Source organism: Molossus molossus, unplaced genomic scaffold (genome assembly GCF_014108415.1).
Source record: "Molossus molossus isolate mMolMol1 unplaced genomic scaffold, mMolMol1.p scaffold_m16_p_6, whole genome shotgun sequence".
NCBI lineage: Eukaryota > Metazoa > Chordata > Mammalia > Chiroptera > Molossidae > Molossus > Molossus molossus.
Window position 1 is genome coordinate 608,679 of NW_023425399.1, and position 14,226 is coordinate 622,904.

Genomic DNA, 14,226 nt, shown 5'->3' on the forward strand with positions numbered 1-14,226 from the left:
TGGTGAGGTGCCCATGCTAGGAAGGCCCTGGGGGGCTGGAAAGGCTTCCCTGAGGAAGTAGGGAGTAGGCAGCCCGTGCAAAGGTCCTGAGGTGAGCGCATGTGCCAGAAGAGATGGAAGGAAGCAGGGCAGCTGAGCACGGCTTGGTCTGCGACTGGAGGGGCGGCCTTGGGGGGCCGGCGCCCCGCCCCTGAGCCGTGTGCCTGCCTGTCCCCAGCGAGCAGCCACATGGAGAATCGGGTCCACGCAGAGGAACGGCTGCTGAAGAAGCTCTTCTCGGGCTACAACAAGTGGTCCCGGCCTGTGGCCAACATCTCCGACGTGGTCTTTGTCCACTTTGGCCTGTCCATCGCACAGCTCATTGATGTGGTAGGTGCGGGGGTGGCGCCGCGGGGTCTTGGCTGTCACACGTAGTCCCAGAGGTGGCCCGGGGGCTGCGAGGCCCGCTGTACAGGCCCCTGCCCAAGCCCAGTAAGTGCACCTTTGTGGTGTGTCCGGAGGGGAGGCAGGTCTGTGCACACCTGCCGCAGACCCGGCCCTTCTCCCCAACACGGAAACAAAAGTGCCAGGTTGGCAGCAGAGGGTCGGGCTGTGAGCTTCGGAGCAAAGAGCAGACGATGCCAGGTGCCAGGTCAGCTGTGGGGGCTTTTGTGTGAATGGGGCACCTGATGGGGCAGCCCCTAGCCTTGAGCTGGTCCAGGAGGCCCTGTTCCCTACCCGCCTGGAATGAGGGGTTTGGGGGAGTCTCAGATAGGTCTGGGGCGTGCTTACCTTCCTAGTTAATGACCAAGGGGGCTGTTGGGAGGATGCTGGGGTCCAGCCTTCCACTGGCTACTGCTCTGGAGGGGCTGGGGCACCCCCTTGGGGTGGGGACCCATCCTGGGGGTATGATCTGACTGGGTGATGGGCACACAGCCTGGGCTGGGCTCTGACCTGGCAAGGAGAAGGGGCAGCGCTCTGGGAGCCTAGTTCTTCCAGATGCAGGGGGCAACAGGTATCCCCAGATGCCCACCCTCCTCCTGCCAGGACCCCCACCTTGAGTCGGCTTAGTGGGGGGTGGCTGCCCACCTGTCTCCTCGCCTGCCAAGTCGGATGAGCACGTCATTGCCATCTTGGGCTCAGTGGGTGACATCCGAGGGGCTTTTGGGAGGGTGGAGGCTGTGGCCACCTTCAGAGGGACAGGGGCCAGCGAGGGTCCCGTGAGCGGGGAGACCCTTTCAGTGCCCTGTCCTCCGCCAGGTCTAGGCTTCTGCCCTCAGCTTCCTGGAGCGGCCCCCCAGTTCCTGCACAGCGCTCCTGCCTGGGGCAGCCAGGGGGTATTCTGGGTTCCCAGAGCTGCTGAGCTTTGCAGACAGTTCAGAGTGGCTGGAGGAGGCGGCTGCTGGCTGCACCACGGCCTGGCCACCTGTGTGCTCCTCGGGGCTCCTGCTCCCCACACGGACTGCTTCCCCATTTGCCCAGGAGCATCCAAGGCCAGGAAGGAGCACACCCGATCAGAGACCCGAGGCGGGTGGCAGCACCAGGCAGGGCGGGGCTCTCGGGCTCTGCGGGGGGGCTCTGGGCCTGACGGAGGACCCACCCGGCCACGTTGTGGGTGGAAGGGGCCGCCCCAAGTCTGGGCCACGCTGCCGTCCCTGGGGTGCTCACGTATTCGCTGCAGGTGTGTGCCATGCGTGGGAACATCTGCTTGCAGAGAACCCCAGGCGTCCCGGGCCTGGGGCCCTGTCACCTTGAAGCTCCTTGAGTCCCGGGGTGGGGGATGGGGCATAGCAGGGTCAGGCTCTCCCCCAGAGGGAAGGGAGGGGCTGGCAGCCATCGGTTCCTGGCTCTGCTTCGTCACACATGCTCCTCAGCACCCTTTCTCTGGGGGGGAGGGTCCCACTTGGTCAGCTGAGTGGCCTGTCCCAGGTGGACCTGCAGGAGAACAGGACCAAGGACAATGCCAGGGGTCAGGGGACGTGTCTCTTCTCCCCAAACTGGCCAAGTGGGGGATTTTCCCCCGAGGGAGCCAGAGGGCAAAGCACCCAGGCCTGTGCCTTTGGGATACCAGGCCCCACCCTAACCAGGGTCTGGGTAGTCGGGGGGTCCTGCCCAGCTGGGACAGAGCCATGCAGGTTGTCGGGAGAGAGGTGCCCCCCCTCTCACACACCCACCCACAGCTGGGGGCCAGGCCCAGCCACCTACGCCGCCATTGGCCTGTCCCCACGTCCCTAAGTCCCTCCTGGGCTCAGTTATCTCCAGAGATGAGGTGTCCTCCCTCCCACGCCCAGCCCTGGCCGGTCCTTGTGGGTGAGGACATTCAGGGCCAGAGAGGGGGACCCTGTCACTGAAGGGGCCACAACTCCTTTTCTCGTTTGGGTCCCAGGACGAGAAGAATCAGATGATGACAACGAATGTGTGGGTGAAGCAGGTGAGTGGGAGGGGAGCCGCTGTCACCCCCACCCCTCGGCCCTGCCCCTCCCGCCCGGGCCTCACCTCTCTGCCTGCCCCCCCCCCCAGGAATGGAATGACTACAAACTGCGCTGGGACCCCAGTGACTACGAGAACGTGACTTCCATCCGGATCCCCTCCGAACTCATCTGGCGGCCAGACATCGTCCTCTACAACAAGTGAGCCGGGGCGGGGTCTTGGCGGGCGGGGTGCAGGTGCCTGCCTCCAGCCGAGCCCCAGCCAGGCGAGAGCACCTGGGCTCCAAGGCACCAGACCTGCCCAGACCCCTCGGTGGCCACCTCCTGGCTCGGCCTTGGTCTCTGTCCCCAGGGCAGGAAAAGGGGCTTGGTCTAGACATGCGGGTTCTCACGAGGGCCCGTGGCACCCGACTGTCTGCCCTGTGGCTTTCACCTGGTCCCAGCCTTCCGTCTGGGCTCCGGGCCCCACCCTGCAGGTCATCCCTTTGGGACCCCAGCTGGCTCCTCGGGCTCCTGAGCAAACAAAACCACTGGCTCCGGGGGCTGAGCTGACCCCGAGAGTCCACACTGTAGACGGTCTTCTGTGTTGGGGGCCCGGGTTTCTAGGGGGACCCCCGGCAGACGGTGGGCTCAGACGTGTCCCTTCCCAGGACTCTCGCTGGGGTCCCTGAGCCCAGGGCAGCCTGCCGTCCCCCAGGTCCCGCTGTGTCGCGCTGAATCAGGCCCCGCTCAGGCTCAGGCGGGCGCGGGGCTCTGTGCGCACACTGACAGGCACTTAGCCCTCGGCCTGCCCCCATTCCTAGCCCCTGCCTCCCGCCCCAGACCCCTGCAGCAGCCCCTTCCAGGCCCCCGGCGCTGGGCCTGACCTACAAAGCGTTGCTCTTTGATTAAGAACAACGGGGCTCCTCTTCCACGGAACTGATTCCAGCCACGCAGAGGGAAAGGCAGCCGCACGTGAGCTCGGAGATGGACTCAGGAGGCCTGAGCGGGGTCAGCTGGGGGTGGGCGGGCAGGTCCGTTCTCTGCAAGCCCGGAGCCCTCCAGCCAGCAGCTTTCCCGGGGTCCACGCTCAGCTCCCCTACAACCCCCCAAGACCTCTGATCCAGAGAATAGGCATCTGGGATCCAGGGGACAGCCAGAAATTCCCTGGGGATGACTGCACCTCCCAGGAGAGTGGGAGCCGCCACCCAGACCCTCCGCCTTTCCTCCCTGCCAGGACCTGTGGGAGGCGGCTGGGTGGACGCCAGGCTCTCTGGACAAGGCTGTGGGGAGGGGGAGGAGCTGGTGGCCGGTGCTGGCCAGGCTACAGCCACGGAGGAAGCCCGTTTCGGGGGCGGCAGCTGTTGGCCGGAGGCATGCACTTGAGCTTGGCCGAGTGGTCAGGCCCAGCTGATGGGCGAGGGGAAGGGTGGGAATGGGGCCCAGGCTTTCTGATGGCTTTGGGGAACCCCCGTGTGGGGCACCCCGTGTTTGGAGGTCAGGAGCATGTCTACCTGAGGTTTTTCTACATGGTCCCTTTGGGGCAGAGGGTGTCGCAGGACCAGTCACGAGGCATCTCAGGGCCTGGAGCCAGAACCTGGACCAGCCCCACGGGCTTCTCTGCCCCCACCTGCCCCGGAGCTGCAGCCCCCACAGCTGGGGTGGGAGGTGGGGCCAGAAGCTTTGGGTGGTGTCTGTCTCTGCCCCGCACAGAGGCACCAGCTGGGGGGGGGGGGAGGCCCCGCTGTGGGGGTCACACGTTGCTGAGGAAGCTGCCCTCCCTGCTTCCCTGCTGGGTGGCCCGGCCCCTGTGCAGAGCAGAGGGCTGTCCCTCAGCCCCTCCGGGCCACCAGGGCTGGATGCGCCCTCTGTGGCGCTGGGACCAGCCTGATGTGGGCGGGCGGCAGTCCTGGGGGCTTCACAGGGCCGAGGAGACATGTCCTGTCTGTGTTTCAGAGTGAAAGGTGTCAGGACTGCTGCCCCGCCTCTGTGGGGACCCAGAGTGGGAGCCGGGGCCCCGTGGGGAGGCGGAGACACTCACACCGGCCCGGGCCCAGACTCAGCACCAGGTCCTTCCGGGCGGCAGAGTCTGCGGGTGCGGGCGCCTGGGGCGGGGCGTCGGGCGCCTGTCCTGTCTCACCCCTCTCTCCCTGCCCAGCGCGGACGGGGACTTCGCCGTCACCCACCTGACCAAGGCGCACCTGTTCCACGACGGGCGGGTGCAGTGGAGCCCCCCCGCCATCTACAAGAGCTCCTGCAGCATCGACGTCACCTTCTTCCCCTTCGACCAGCAGAACTGCACCATGAAGTTCGGGTCCTGGACCTACGACAAGGCCAAGATCGACCTGGTGAGCATGCACCGCCGCGTGGACCAGCTGGACTTCTGGGAGAGCGGCGAGTGGGTCATCGTGGACGCCGTGGGCACCTACAACACCCGGAAGTATGAGTGCTGTGCCGAGGTGTACCCCGACATCACCTACGCCTTCGTCATCCGGCGCCTGCCCCTCTTCTACACCGTCAACCTCATCATCCCCTGCCTGCTCATCTCCTGCCTCACCGTGCTGGTCTTCTACCTGCCTTCCGAGTGCGGCGAGAAGGTCACGCTGTGCATCTCCGTGCTGCTGTCGCTCACCGTGTTCCTGCTGCTCATCACCGAGATCATCCCGTCCACCTCGCTGGTCATCCCGCTCATCGGCGAGTACCTGCTGTTCACCATGATCTTCGTCACCCTGTCCATCATCATCACCGTCTTCGTGCTCAATGTCCACCACCGCTCCCCACGCACGCACACCATGCCCGCCTGGGTGCGCCGCGTCTTCCTGGACGTCGTGCCGCGGCTGCTCCTCATGAAGCGGCCGTCCGTGGTCAAGGACAGCTGCCGGCGGCTCATCGAGTCCATGCACGGGGTGGCCAGCGCCCCGCGCTCCTGGCCCGAGCCCGAGCGGAAGCCCGACTTCGTGAGCAAAGCCCAGAGCAGGGGTCCCTCCCCCACCCCGTCCTTCCGTGGGCCCCTGGATGAGCTGGTCAAGCCCCAGCCGGTCTGCACCTCGCCCTCAGACCAGGTTCCCGCTCTGCAGCCCACGGAGGCCAAGAAAGCCAGCCCCTGCCCCTTGCCCAGCCCCTGCCACCCGCCCACCAGCACCTGGACCCGGGGGCTCTCCAAAGCCCGGTCCCTGAGCGTCCAGCACTTGTCCAGCCCCGACAAAGGAGCAGAGGCTGGCGTCCGGTGCCGGTCCCGGAGCACCCAGTACTGCGTTCCCCAAGAAGAGGCCACCTCCCAGGCCAATGGCCCCTCAGCCGGCTCCCCGCCCTCCTGGAAGGCCTCCTGGGCCACGCCCCCACCCCGAGACCCGGCCTCCCCCTGCAAATGCAAGCGCGAGGATTCGTCCACGGGGCCCTCAGACACCACCTCCAAAGCCCGCGGCACCAAAGCACCGCCTCGTCCCCAGCCCCTGTCGCCCACCCTGACGAGGGCTGTGGAGAGCGTCCAGTACATTGCAGACCACCTGAAGGCGGAGGACACAGACTTCTCGGTGAGTCCTAGCCCCAGGCACTCTGAAGGAGGGAGTGGCCAGTGAAGAAACCCAGAAACTGGACCCGGACCTGGGCTGCCAGCTCGGGGCACCCAGCAGCCAAGCCTCACCCGCCTGCTCCCACGTCCCTGAGCCTCCCGTCCTGGCCAGTCCCTGACTGGAGCCGGGCCGGTGCCCAGAGAGCCTGCGGGAGCAGAGCATGGGGCAGCCTGCGGGCGGCGGGGGCGAGGGGCTGCCCACACCGGGTTAGCGGTAGTTCTGCGGGGCTGCCCTCCATCCGCCCCTGCAGCTGGTCCTGGTTTCTGAGCGCCTCTCGGGCTCTGGGGAGCGGTTTGGCTTCACACGCAGCCAGGATGTTTCATCCTCAGGGCGGGGTGCCGCGCGGGCGGGAGGGGATGAGAGGCAGTGGGAACAGCGTGGCCTCCGGCGGCGGCAGCGTCCTGGGGACGTTTATTTATAAGTGACCCCGTTTGCGCTCGGGTCTCCTGTGAAGAGACAGGCCGTTGAGTCTGGTCTGAAGCCATCGGGACACCTGAGCACTCTAAGGAATCGGAGCAGAACATGGCGACGAAGAACCCACTTTCCCTGAGCACCCCCAAAGTGGGGCGGCTGAGCCTGCCCCTCACCCGCCTGCTGACCCACAGTGCCCGGCCGGCTGGGCCCCGAGGCTGCTGACCCACGAGTGCCCGGCCGGCTGGGCCCCGAGGCTGCTGACCCACAGTGCCCAGCCCCTCAGGTGCCCACAGGCTGCCCACTCAGGACCCGCTGTGGCCCGGCCAGGCCTCCTCGAGCCTTTGCTCCTGGGGTCACCCTGGAGGTAGAGCCCCCGGTAGAGGCCAGAGGTGGGGTCAGGAGACGGGACCTCAGAGCTGCCGGCCGGGACTAGGGTCTGCTCCCCGCTCATAGTGTCTCTGCCTCGGCGTCCCCCTCTCTGAACGGGCAGTACCGCCGCCTTCCCCACGGCCCTCGGGCAGGTGGGGAGCTCGGCCTGCTCTTTCCTGTGCACTCACGCCCGCCCTCGGCCCTGGCACCCGGGACCCCCCGGGCCTCCTGCCTCTGCTCACAGCACCCGGGCTGTGCCCCACACCCTCGAGGGCTTGAGGGACAGAGCTGAGAACCCCACCAGCCTCTGAAGGGCCTCGGACCATGGATAGCCAGACCCCGAGTGCCAGTCCTGGGGGGAGGGCCATTGGGCCTCAGCTGTCCCCCTCGGACACCGTGGGACCCCTGGGGGCTCCTGTTAGAGGCCAGACCCCATTACCCAGGGTGCCAGGAGCCCTTGTCCTGCACAGCCAGGGGGTGTGGGTGGCCTCCCTCTGGGCTCACTTGGTCCATCTGGAAAGGGGGGTCACGCACTGGTCTCCAAGTCTCCCCCTCAGCTTCAACAAACTGGGAGCCAATTCCATCATCACGTGGCCTGGGCCCTCCCGGCCTCTACCCCAGTGGCTCAGGCACCCTGCCAGGCAGGTGAAGTGGGGGCACCCTCGCCCACGGTGGCTGTGAGGTTGGCTCCTTAGAAGGTGTCAACCCCTCTGAGCCCAGGCTGCTCCTGAGCCAGACATCAGCTGGCTCGTCACTTCCTGTGCCCCCCCACACAGGTGCCTCCGTGCAGGTGTCCCTGCGACCCTGTGACCCCGGTGGCAAGAACCGGAAACGGGGCCCTGCCCCGCAAGGCGCCGGGTTCCAGAGGGTCTTGCAGCCGCGGGGCGAGGCAGCGGGTGACGCGTGTCTGTGTTGCAGGTGAAGGAGGACTGGAAGTACGTGGCCATGGTCATCGACCGCGTCTTCCTCTGGGTGTTCGTCATCGTGTGCCTGCTGGGGACCGCCGGCCTGTTCCTGCCGCCCTGGCTGGCCGGCATGTTCTAGGGGTCCCTGCGGGGCCCAGCCACCTCCGGTCTGCTCCTGCTCCCCAAGGGACCGCACTGCGGGCCCGCCGCCCACCAGCCGCTCCGTCTTCCTCCTCTGCCTCCTGGGGAGCCTGCGTGGCCGCCACCGGCCTGGGGTGAATGTATTCTTACCTGCAGGGCGGTGTCCTCTCTCTGGCTCATTAAAGTTTATCCAGAGCACGGCCACTTCCTGCCAGGGCCTGGGTCTGACCACTCTGAAAGGTGCCCGCCGTCCCGAGGTCCTGGACCACGCCCCTCGCCCCTCTTGCCCCCAGTGCCCCTGCTCCCTGTGGGGCCCCCGAGTGTGGGGACACCGCCCTGGCCCTCGGGATGCTCCCCCTGACCCCACAGAGGAGACTCAGCACACACGGGTCTCACTGGCCGGCTGGGCCTACCAGGGCTTTTACTTGTTGTGGTAAATTCGTGAAAACCCTGGTTCTGTGCCCAGGGGCCTTGGGGGTAGGGCTGTTAGATCTGGTCCCCTTGGAGGAGATTGGGGGCAGGTCACCCACATGGGAGGGACCCTTGGGCTTGGGAAGTACGGACATCTGCTCCAGGGGTCCTGGGGGTGAGGGACCTGGAGTGGCATCCAGGGCCCAGGCTCCGGTGTCCCCATCTGGGCTCCCCCTCTCCGTGGGCTCTTCTCTGGGCACACACATGAGCACGGGCTTCCCTGATGGGGTCGGTAGCCATGGTGAGGCCGGGGGACCCTGAGGCCAGCTCACCCAGCGCCGAATCTAGGGCCCTCAGAGTGTGGCCCTGGAGTGGGGCCCCTGAGGGGGTGAAGGGGAACCCCCACAGGCCTCCTGCCCGTGGATTTCTCTGCTTGGAGCCAGCTCAGACGGCAGAGGGGTGGGGGCTGCCCCAGAGTGATGGTCCTGGGCCCTCAGGTGGTCTCCCCAAGGCACCAGCGATGTCCCCTGACACCCTGGGGAACATTGCCTCTGAGGGGGTGGAGAGGGGTGCTGCCCCCCTGCCCCCACCCCTGATTCTTTGACGCCCTCTCAGTGCTGGGGGGCAGTGTGTCCTCACCCCCCGAGTGACATCAGGAGGGGGAGAGGCGGCTATTCCCGCGTCCACGTCAGGCCTCCTCCTCCAGACCCTGGGCGTCAGGGCAGCCGGGCAGGTGGCAGCCGGGGTGGGTCCTGTCCGGCCGGTCCTGGGTCACCAGGGACGTGGAAGAACTGAGGGTGATTTGGTGAAGTTTAGAGCCGAGCTCACCAAGCACCCAGAGCTTGGGTTCATGCTGCTGCAGAGCTGGGGTTCCCGGGCCCCAGCCGGACAGCCGCACCCCTCACCCGGGCACCGTGAACCGGCCCCGACTGGAGTCCAGGGTCCTCACGCCCAGGAGAGGGATGCAGAGGCCCCTGCGTCTAAATCCCGGGTGTCCCCTCCTCCCCACGTGCCCAGCTTTGCTCTGCCCCTGCTTCCTGGGGGCATCGGTCCGGGGACACGGGGCAGCTCGCCCAGGTGGGGCCATGAACGGGGGGCGGGGGCGTCAGGACACGGATTTCAGACGCAAGCACCTCAATCCTCCTTATGTAAGCGGATCCGGCCGCCAGATGCGCTCTTCTGGGTCGTGAGGGAGACCCAGCAGCTGCGGGGACTGAAAAGTGTCGGGGAAGCCACAGAGATGACGAAGGCCCACGTTCCCACCGCAGCAGAGGAACCCCGCCACCGTGCGCCTCCGGGGGGTTTCCTGGTGTAAACTCTACAAGTGACAAAACACGCCCAAGCCCTCCAACGAGCGGGTTTTCTGAACTTGACCCCGGGACCTAGGGGACCGTTCCACAGGCAGGGTGCCCCCAACCCCTCGCCACCCCACGTCGACCTGTCTCCCCTCTCAGTGCTGGGGGGGCAGTGTGGCCCCCCGCCTGGGCTCCATCAAAGGCCCTCCCACGGTGGCCTCACCAGCTGCTGAGACTCCGTCCTGTCTCGTCCCTGATCGGTCCTGTTGCCGTGAGCCCTGTGCTTTGAGTAAACAGAACGTGGCTGTTTCTCGTCCCGAACTTGTCTCCAGGGCTCCAGGCTAAGGGTCCCGCAGCTGTGAACACGCGTGCGGTCTCCGTGGTCCCGTCTTCATGTCTCTGTGTTGACCACGCTTCTGTTCTTGTACCTTGTGCTGACATCTGGGGGTCATGCAGACCCGAGAGATTGTCCCTCCCAGGGGCGGTGGACCCCTGGACTTCATGTGCGGCCCCCCCAGGCCAGGGCCGTGTCCCCCCATCTCACACTCACACACCAGGCCCAAACCATCCCGGGCCAGTAAGGAGGGCCAGCCCAGTGCCCGGGGCCTGCTGAATTGTCCTAACTAGCCACCGCCGACTGCCTCCCTGCCCTGGCTGGCCCGCCCCAGCCCCCAGCCCCCTGCCCCCTGTCCCCTGCCCCCTGCCCCCTGCCCCCCGCCCAGGGTGGCGTGCCCACTTCTCTCGGGGGATTAAGTCATAGATTTTTCCTTCAGCGGTACTGGCCCCTTTCTGGTGTCCCTTGTTCACCTTGATAAGTCAGGGCGGGGCACCGAGCACTCCAGGTACACACCTGTGTGGGGTCATAAGTCACGGGGTGCAAGTCTTCCCACGTGGATACTCTCGCTCCCCCTGGCACTGTCTGCCAGTTGGTGTTTGCTCGCTGCTTTGTGTCGTCTGGTGACGCGTTGAGTCACCTGTGCATCCTGCGTCCTTGTCTGTCCCACCTGGTGGGAGGCCCCCCATCCGTCACAGTGATTTTCCTTTTCTAACGATGTCTTTCGAAGACACACTTTCATTCTGACGAGGGGCCGTGTCTTATTTTTCCTACGGTGGTTGCTTTATGGATCACGTCAGATCTTCCCACCCCGGGCTTGCGAATACGCCCCCTACGCTTCCTTCTGGAACGTCCCAGCTTTCCCTGGTCCTCGGGTGAAGGGTCTGGTGTAGACAAGGGCGGGCGTCAGTGTTTCTGACTTGAACCTCTAGGTATTTCCATTTTTTGTTGGAAATGCTGTCCCTTCCCCATAAAACGCCTCGAAACAGTAGCCCCCCGATCTGCTGGGCGTCCAGTGGTGTCTGCCAGGTGTTGGTCCCGCCGTCCTGGGCGGGAGCAGGAAGCTGGTCTGAAGCGTTTGGAGAGCACACCTCCGGCGACGCAGGTGTGCTCGGGTAACGTCCGTGGCCTTGGGAGCTGCTCCGCCGGCTCCCGTTTCCCTTCCGCAGGGAACATCCGAGCTGGTCGGCCGTCTTGAAGGTTATCCCGTCCCTTTGTCCCTCCTGGTGGCTGCTCCTGACTTAAGGCCGCTGTTTATATTGTTTAAGAGCTTAATGAGGTGACAAGAAGACTAACCCTCCAATGCCTCCCACACCCACAGAGCGAGCGTCCTGCTGCTCAGGAGTCCTGCCGCCCACACCAGCCAGGGAACCATCTCGATTCTCAGGTAGCTGTGGGCATGTCCTCTGGGCGGGCGTGGCTCTCCAGCCAGTGGCCACCTGCGCCCCAGGGCATCGGGCCGTCTCGGACCCTGTGCCACCTGCAGCAATCACCTGGTTCCCACGAGCTCAGTCCTGTGCAGCTGCTCGGACTCCGGCTCCTTCGGTAGAGTGAGGACATCACGGAAATAAAATCTGTATTTTTCCTTCAACACGTGGAGGTCATCACCCTGGCGGCTCTGACAGCCGGCAGCTTTTACTCCGCGGGTGTGTGAAGGCTGCTTTCTCTGCCGTCCTTAAGTTTTGTGTGAATGAATTTAAAGAAACAACACCATAAGGCGCTCTGAGCCTTTCAATCTGAGATCATAGGCGTCCTCTAATTCTGAAACCTAAAAACAACCGCTTCCAGCACTCCTGCCTCTTCTACGGGATTCCCGGCCAGATGGAGCTGGTTGGGAACCAGCATGTGCTTCCTCCTCTGCCCTACAAAACCCTTAGGGTCCTCCATGGTCTCACCGCCGAGCTCGGAGCTGTGACCTTGGCTAACGCTCTCCCCAACTCTAACCCGAACCCGAACCCCCAACTCTAACCCGAACCCTAACCCCCAACTCTAACCCGAACCCTAACCCCCAACTCTAACCCGAACCCTAACCCCCAACTCTAACCCGAACCCTAACCCCCAACTCTAACCCGAACCTGAACCCTAACCCTATCCCCAACTCTAACCCTAACCCCCAACTCTAACCCGTACCCTAACCCCAGACTCTAACCCGAACCCGAACCCTAACCCTATCCCCAACTCTAACCCTAACCCTAAAACTAACCCTAACCCTATCCCCAACTCTAACCCTAACCCTAACCCCCAACCCGAACCCGAACCCTAAAACCAACCCTAACTCTAACCATGACCCTAACCGAACCCTAACTATAACTCAACCTTAACCCTCACCCTAACCCTAAAAATAAAACCAACCCAAACCCAACGGTAACCCCAACACTAACCCTAACCCTGGCCCTAGTCCTGGCTCTAACCCTACTACTAATCATAACAATAAGCCTAACACCAAACCTAGCCCTCACCTTGCCCTAGCCCGAACACTGACCCTGACTCTGACCCTAGCCCTAACCCTAACCCCAGCCCTGACCCCGTGGGTTCACTCCTGCTGTTCTCTGTCCGCACCCCGTCGCTCCCCCTTGTGCCTCTGGGTTATTCCCGCTCACCCTCCCTCCCCGAAGACATGGTGTTTAGTTAATGGGCCACAGAGAACGCGTCCTCCTCCACCCGGTCTGTCCTGCTCAGCTTTGCTCTCGCCTGTTCTCTGGTTGATTCGTCTCCACACCTGGAGGCGAGTGCTGTGCGCATGCGGGTGCGTGCATGTGCATGTGTGTGTGTGCATGCGTGTGCATCAGCCGTGTGCACATGTGCGGATAGATGGCTCACGTGGACGACTGCACTCAGCCCACAGCACAGGTCACGGGCCGGTGGCAGGCTGTCTTCTCCAGCCCGGCCAGAGGCCGGTTGGCCCTCCAAGGGGGGTGCTGCTGGACGGGGCGGCTGCGGACCTGGCCTCTCCAGCCTCCCTCCCGTGATGGCAGCTCATTCGTGATGACAAAGAGGCGCCTTCACCTGCCGGCCTCCTTGACCAGACCGCCCCGGGCTCCGCCATCTTCTTTCCTTCTGACAGACGGACTCTGCACCCACACCCTCGGGCTGCGGCCCACAGCCCTCCCCTCTGGCCTCTGAGGGAGCCTGGGACACAGTCCCGGGACCAGCAGGCCACCTCCACCCCCAGGGAAGCCAGCCCCTCCGAGATGGTGGTGCCCACACTTCTGCCCCATGAACACCAGATTCAACCCACCACCACCCCCTTCACCACCTGCTGCTGCTCTGCAGCCCAGGGCCTGTTTCCGGGGCCCCCACAGCGGCTCAGCCAGGAGCCTGCCCAAACCTGCTCCCCATAGCCCAGCCGCCATCTCAGTGGACAACAGGGGACGTCCCCCGCTGGCTCCCCGAGGTCTTGTCTTCGGTGGTCTCGTCGGTTCCTGGCTCAGAACCCCCGTGGCGTCCAGCCGCTCTTGGACCGAACACAGACCCCTCCCACAGCACCGTCGAGGTCCAGCGCTGACCCCGTCCTGGCGCTGTGCTCGGCCCTCCTGCCATCGGGTCGTGCCTGCGGGGTCCCCCCTCAGGCCCCCGAGGGGTGTGCCCTGCTGGAGCTCCTACCCACTTCACACCCTCTTCTCCTGCCTCTGCTCAGTCTCCGCGGAAGCCCCCCGGCCAGTGTATGAAGGGGCCCCGCCCCGGGTCCTTCCCCGTGTTTAGAAACTGCCCGGCGTTGACTCAGCCGGAGGGACCACAGCCGCTGAGGTTCCCAGGGGAGCCAGTGGGCCAGGGCAGCCAAGAGGGGGGCCACTGGGGGGGCGCTGAGACCACCCAGACGCCGCCTCTGCGGGGGCTGGGCACCGTTCTCTTTCGTTTGTTTGTTTTTACTCCTCATGTGAGGATATTTTTCCATTGGTTTTTAGAGTAGAAAGATGGGAGGGAGAGAGAGAAACATCGATGTGAGAGAGACACACTGATGGGCTGCCTCCTGCATGACCCTGACCTGGGCCGGTGACCGAACCCGCAACTGAGGTACATGCCCTTGACCGGGAACCAAACCTGGGTCCTCAGTCCTCAGGCCGACGTGCTAACCGCTGAGCAAAATGGCCAGGGCCTGGGCACCGTTCTGAAAGCCGACCCCACCCGGGCGACGCGGCCTGTGGCTTACACTGAGGGCCCCGGCCTGGGCGGGGGCTGGGCTCTGGGACCCAGGTTAGGGCTGCGGGGCCTCAGGGAAGGAGGGGCGAGCCCTAAGGCAACAGGGAGACTGTGGGGTTGGAGGGAGGTCCCTGGGGTGGCTTCTCTCCGAGGTGGCGGGGACAGGGACGCGCACACCCTCCCGTAATGAGCGGCGCCTCCTTGCTGAACTCTGGGTTTATGTGATCGTGGGAAAGGTACAAAAATGCAGCCCGTCCC

General features: G+C 64.9%; 1 protein-coding gene across 2 annotated transcripts; it reads left to right on the forward strand.

The window, feature by feature from the left end:
- Positions 1–222: 222 nt before the first annotated feature.
- Positions 223–7,842, forward strand: CHRNA4 (cholinergic receptor nicotinic alpha 4 subunit). 2 transcript variants are annotated; one of them, XM_036244620.1, is made up of 5 exons: positions 223–369; positions 2,366–2,410; positions 2,500–2,609; positions 4,546–5,920; positions 7,661–7,842. In XM_036244620.1, the coding sequence occupies exons 1-5, from the start codon at positions 229–231 to the stop codon at positions 7,784–7,786; spliced, it is 1,797 nt and encodes a 598-aa protein (XP_036100513.1). In that variant the 5' UTR covers positions 223–228; the 3' UTR covers positions 7,787–7,842. The 2 variants fall into 2 exon arrangements, with proteins under 2 accessions (XP_036100513.1, XP_036100514.1); XM_036244621.1 differs by lacking the exons at positions 223–369; positions 2,366–2,410 and having other exon boundaries at positions 2,561–2,609; positions 4,682–5,920.
- Positions 7,843–14,226: the final 6,384 nt, after the last annotated feature.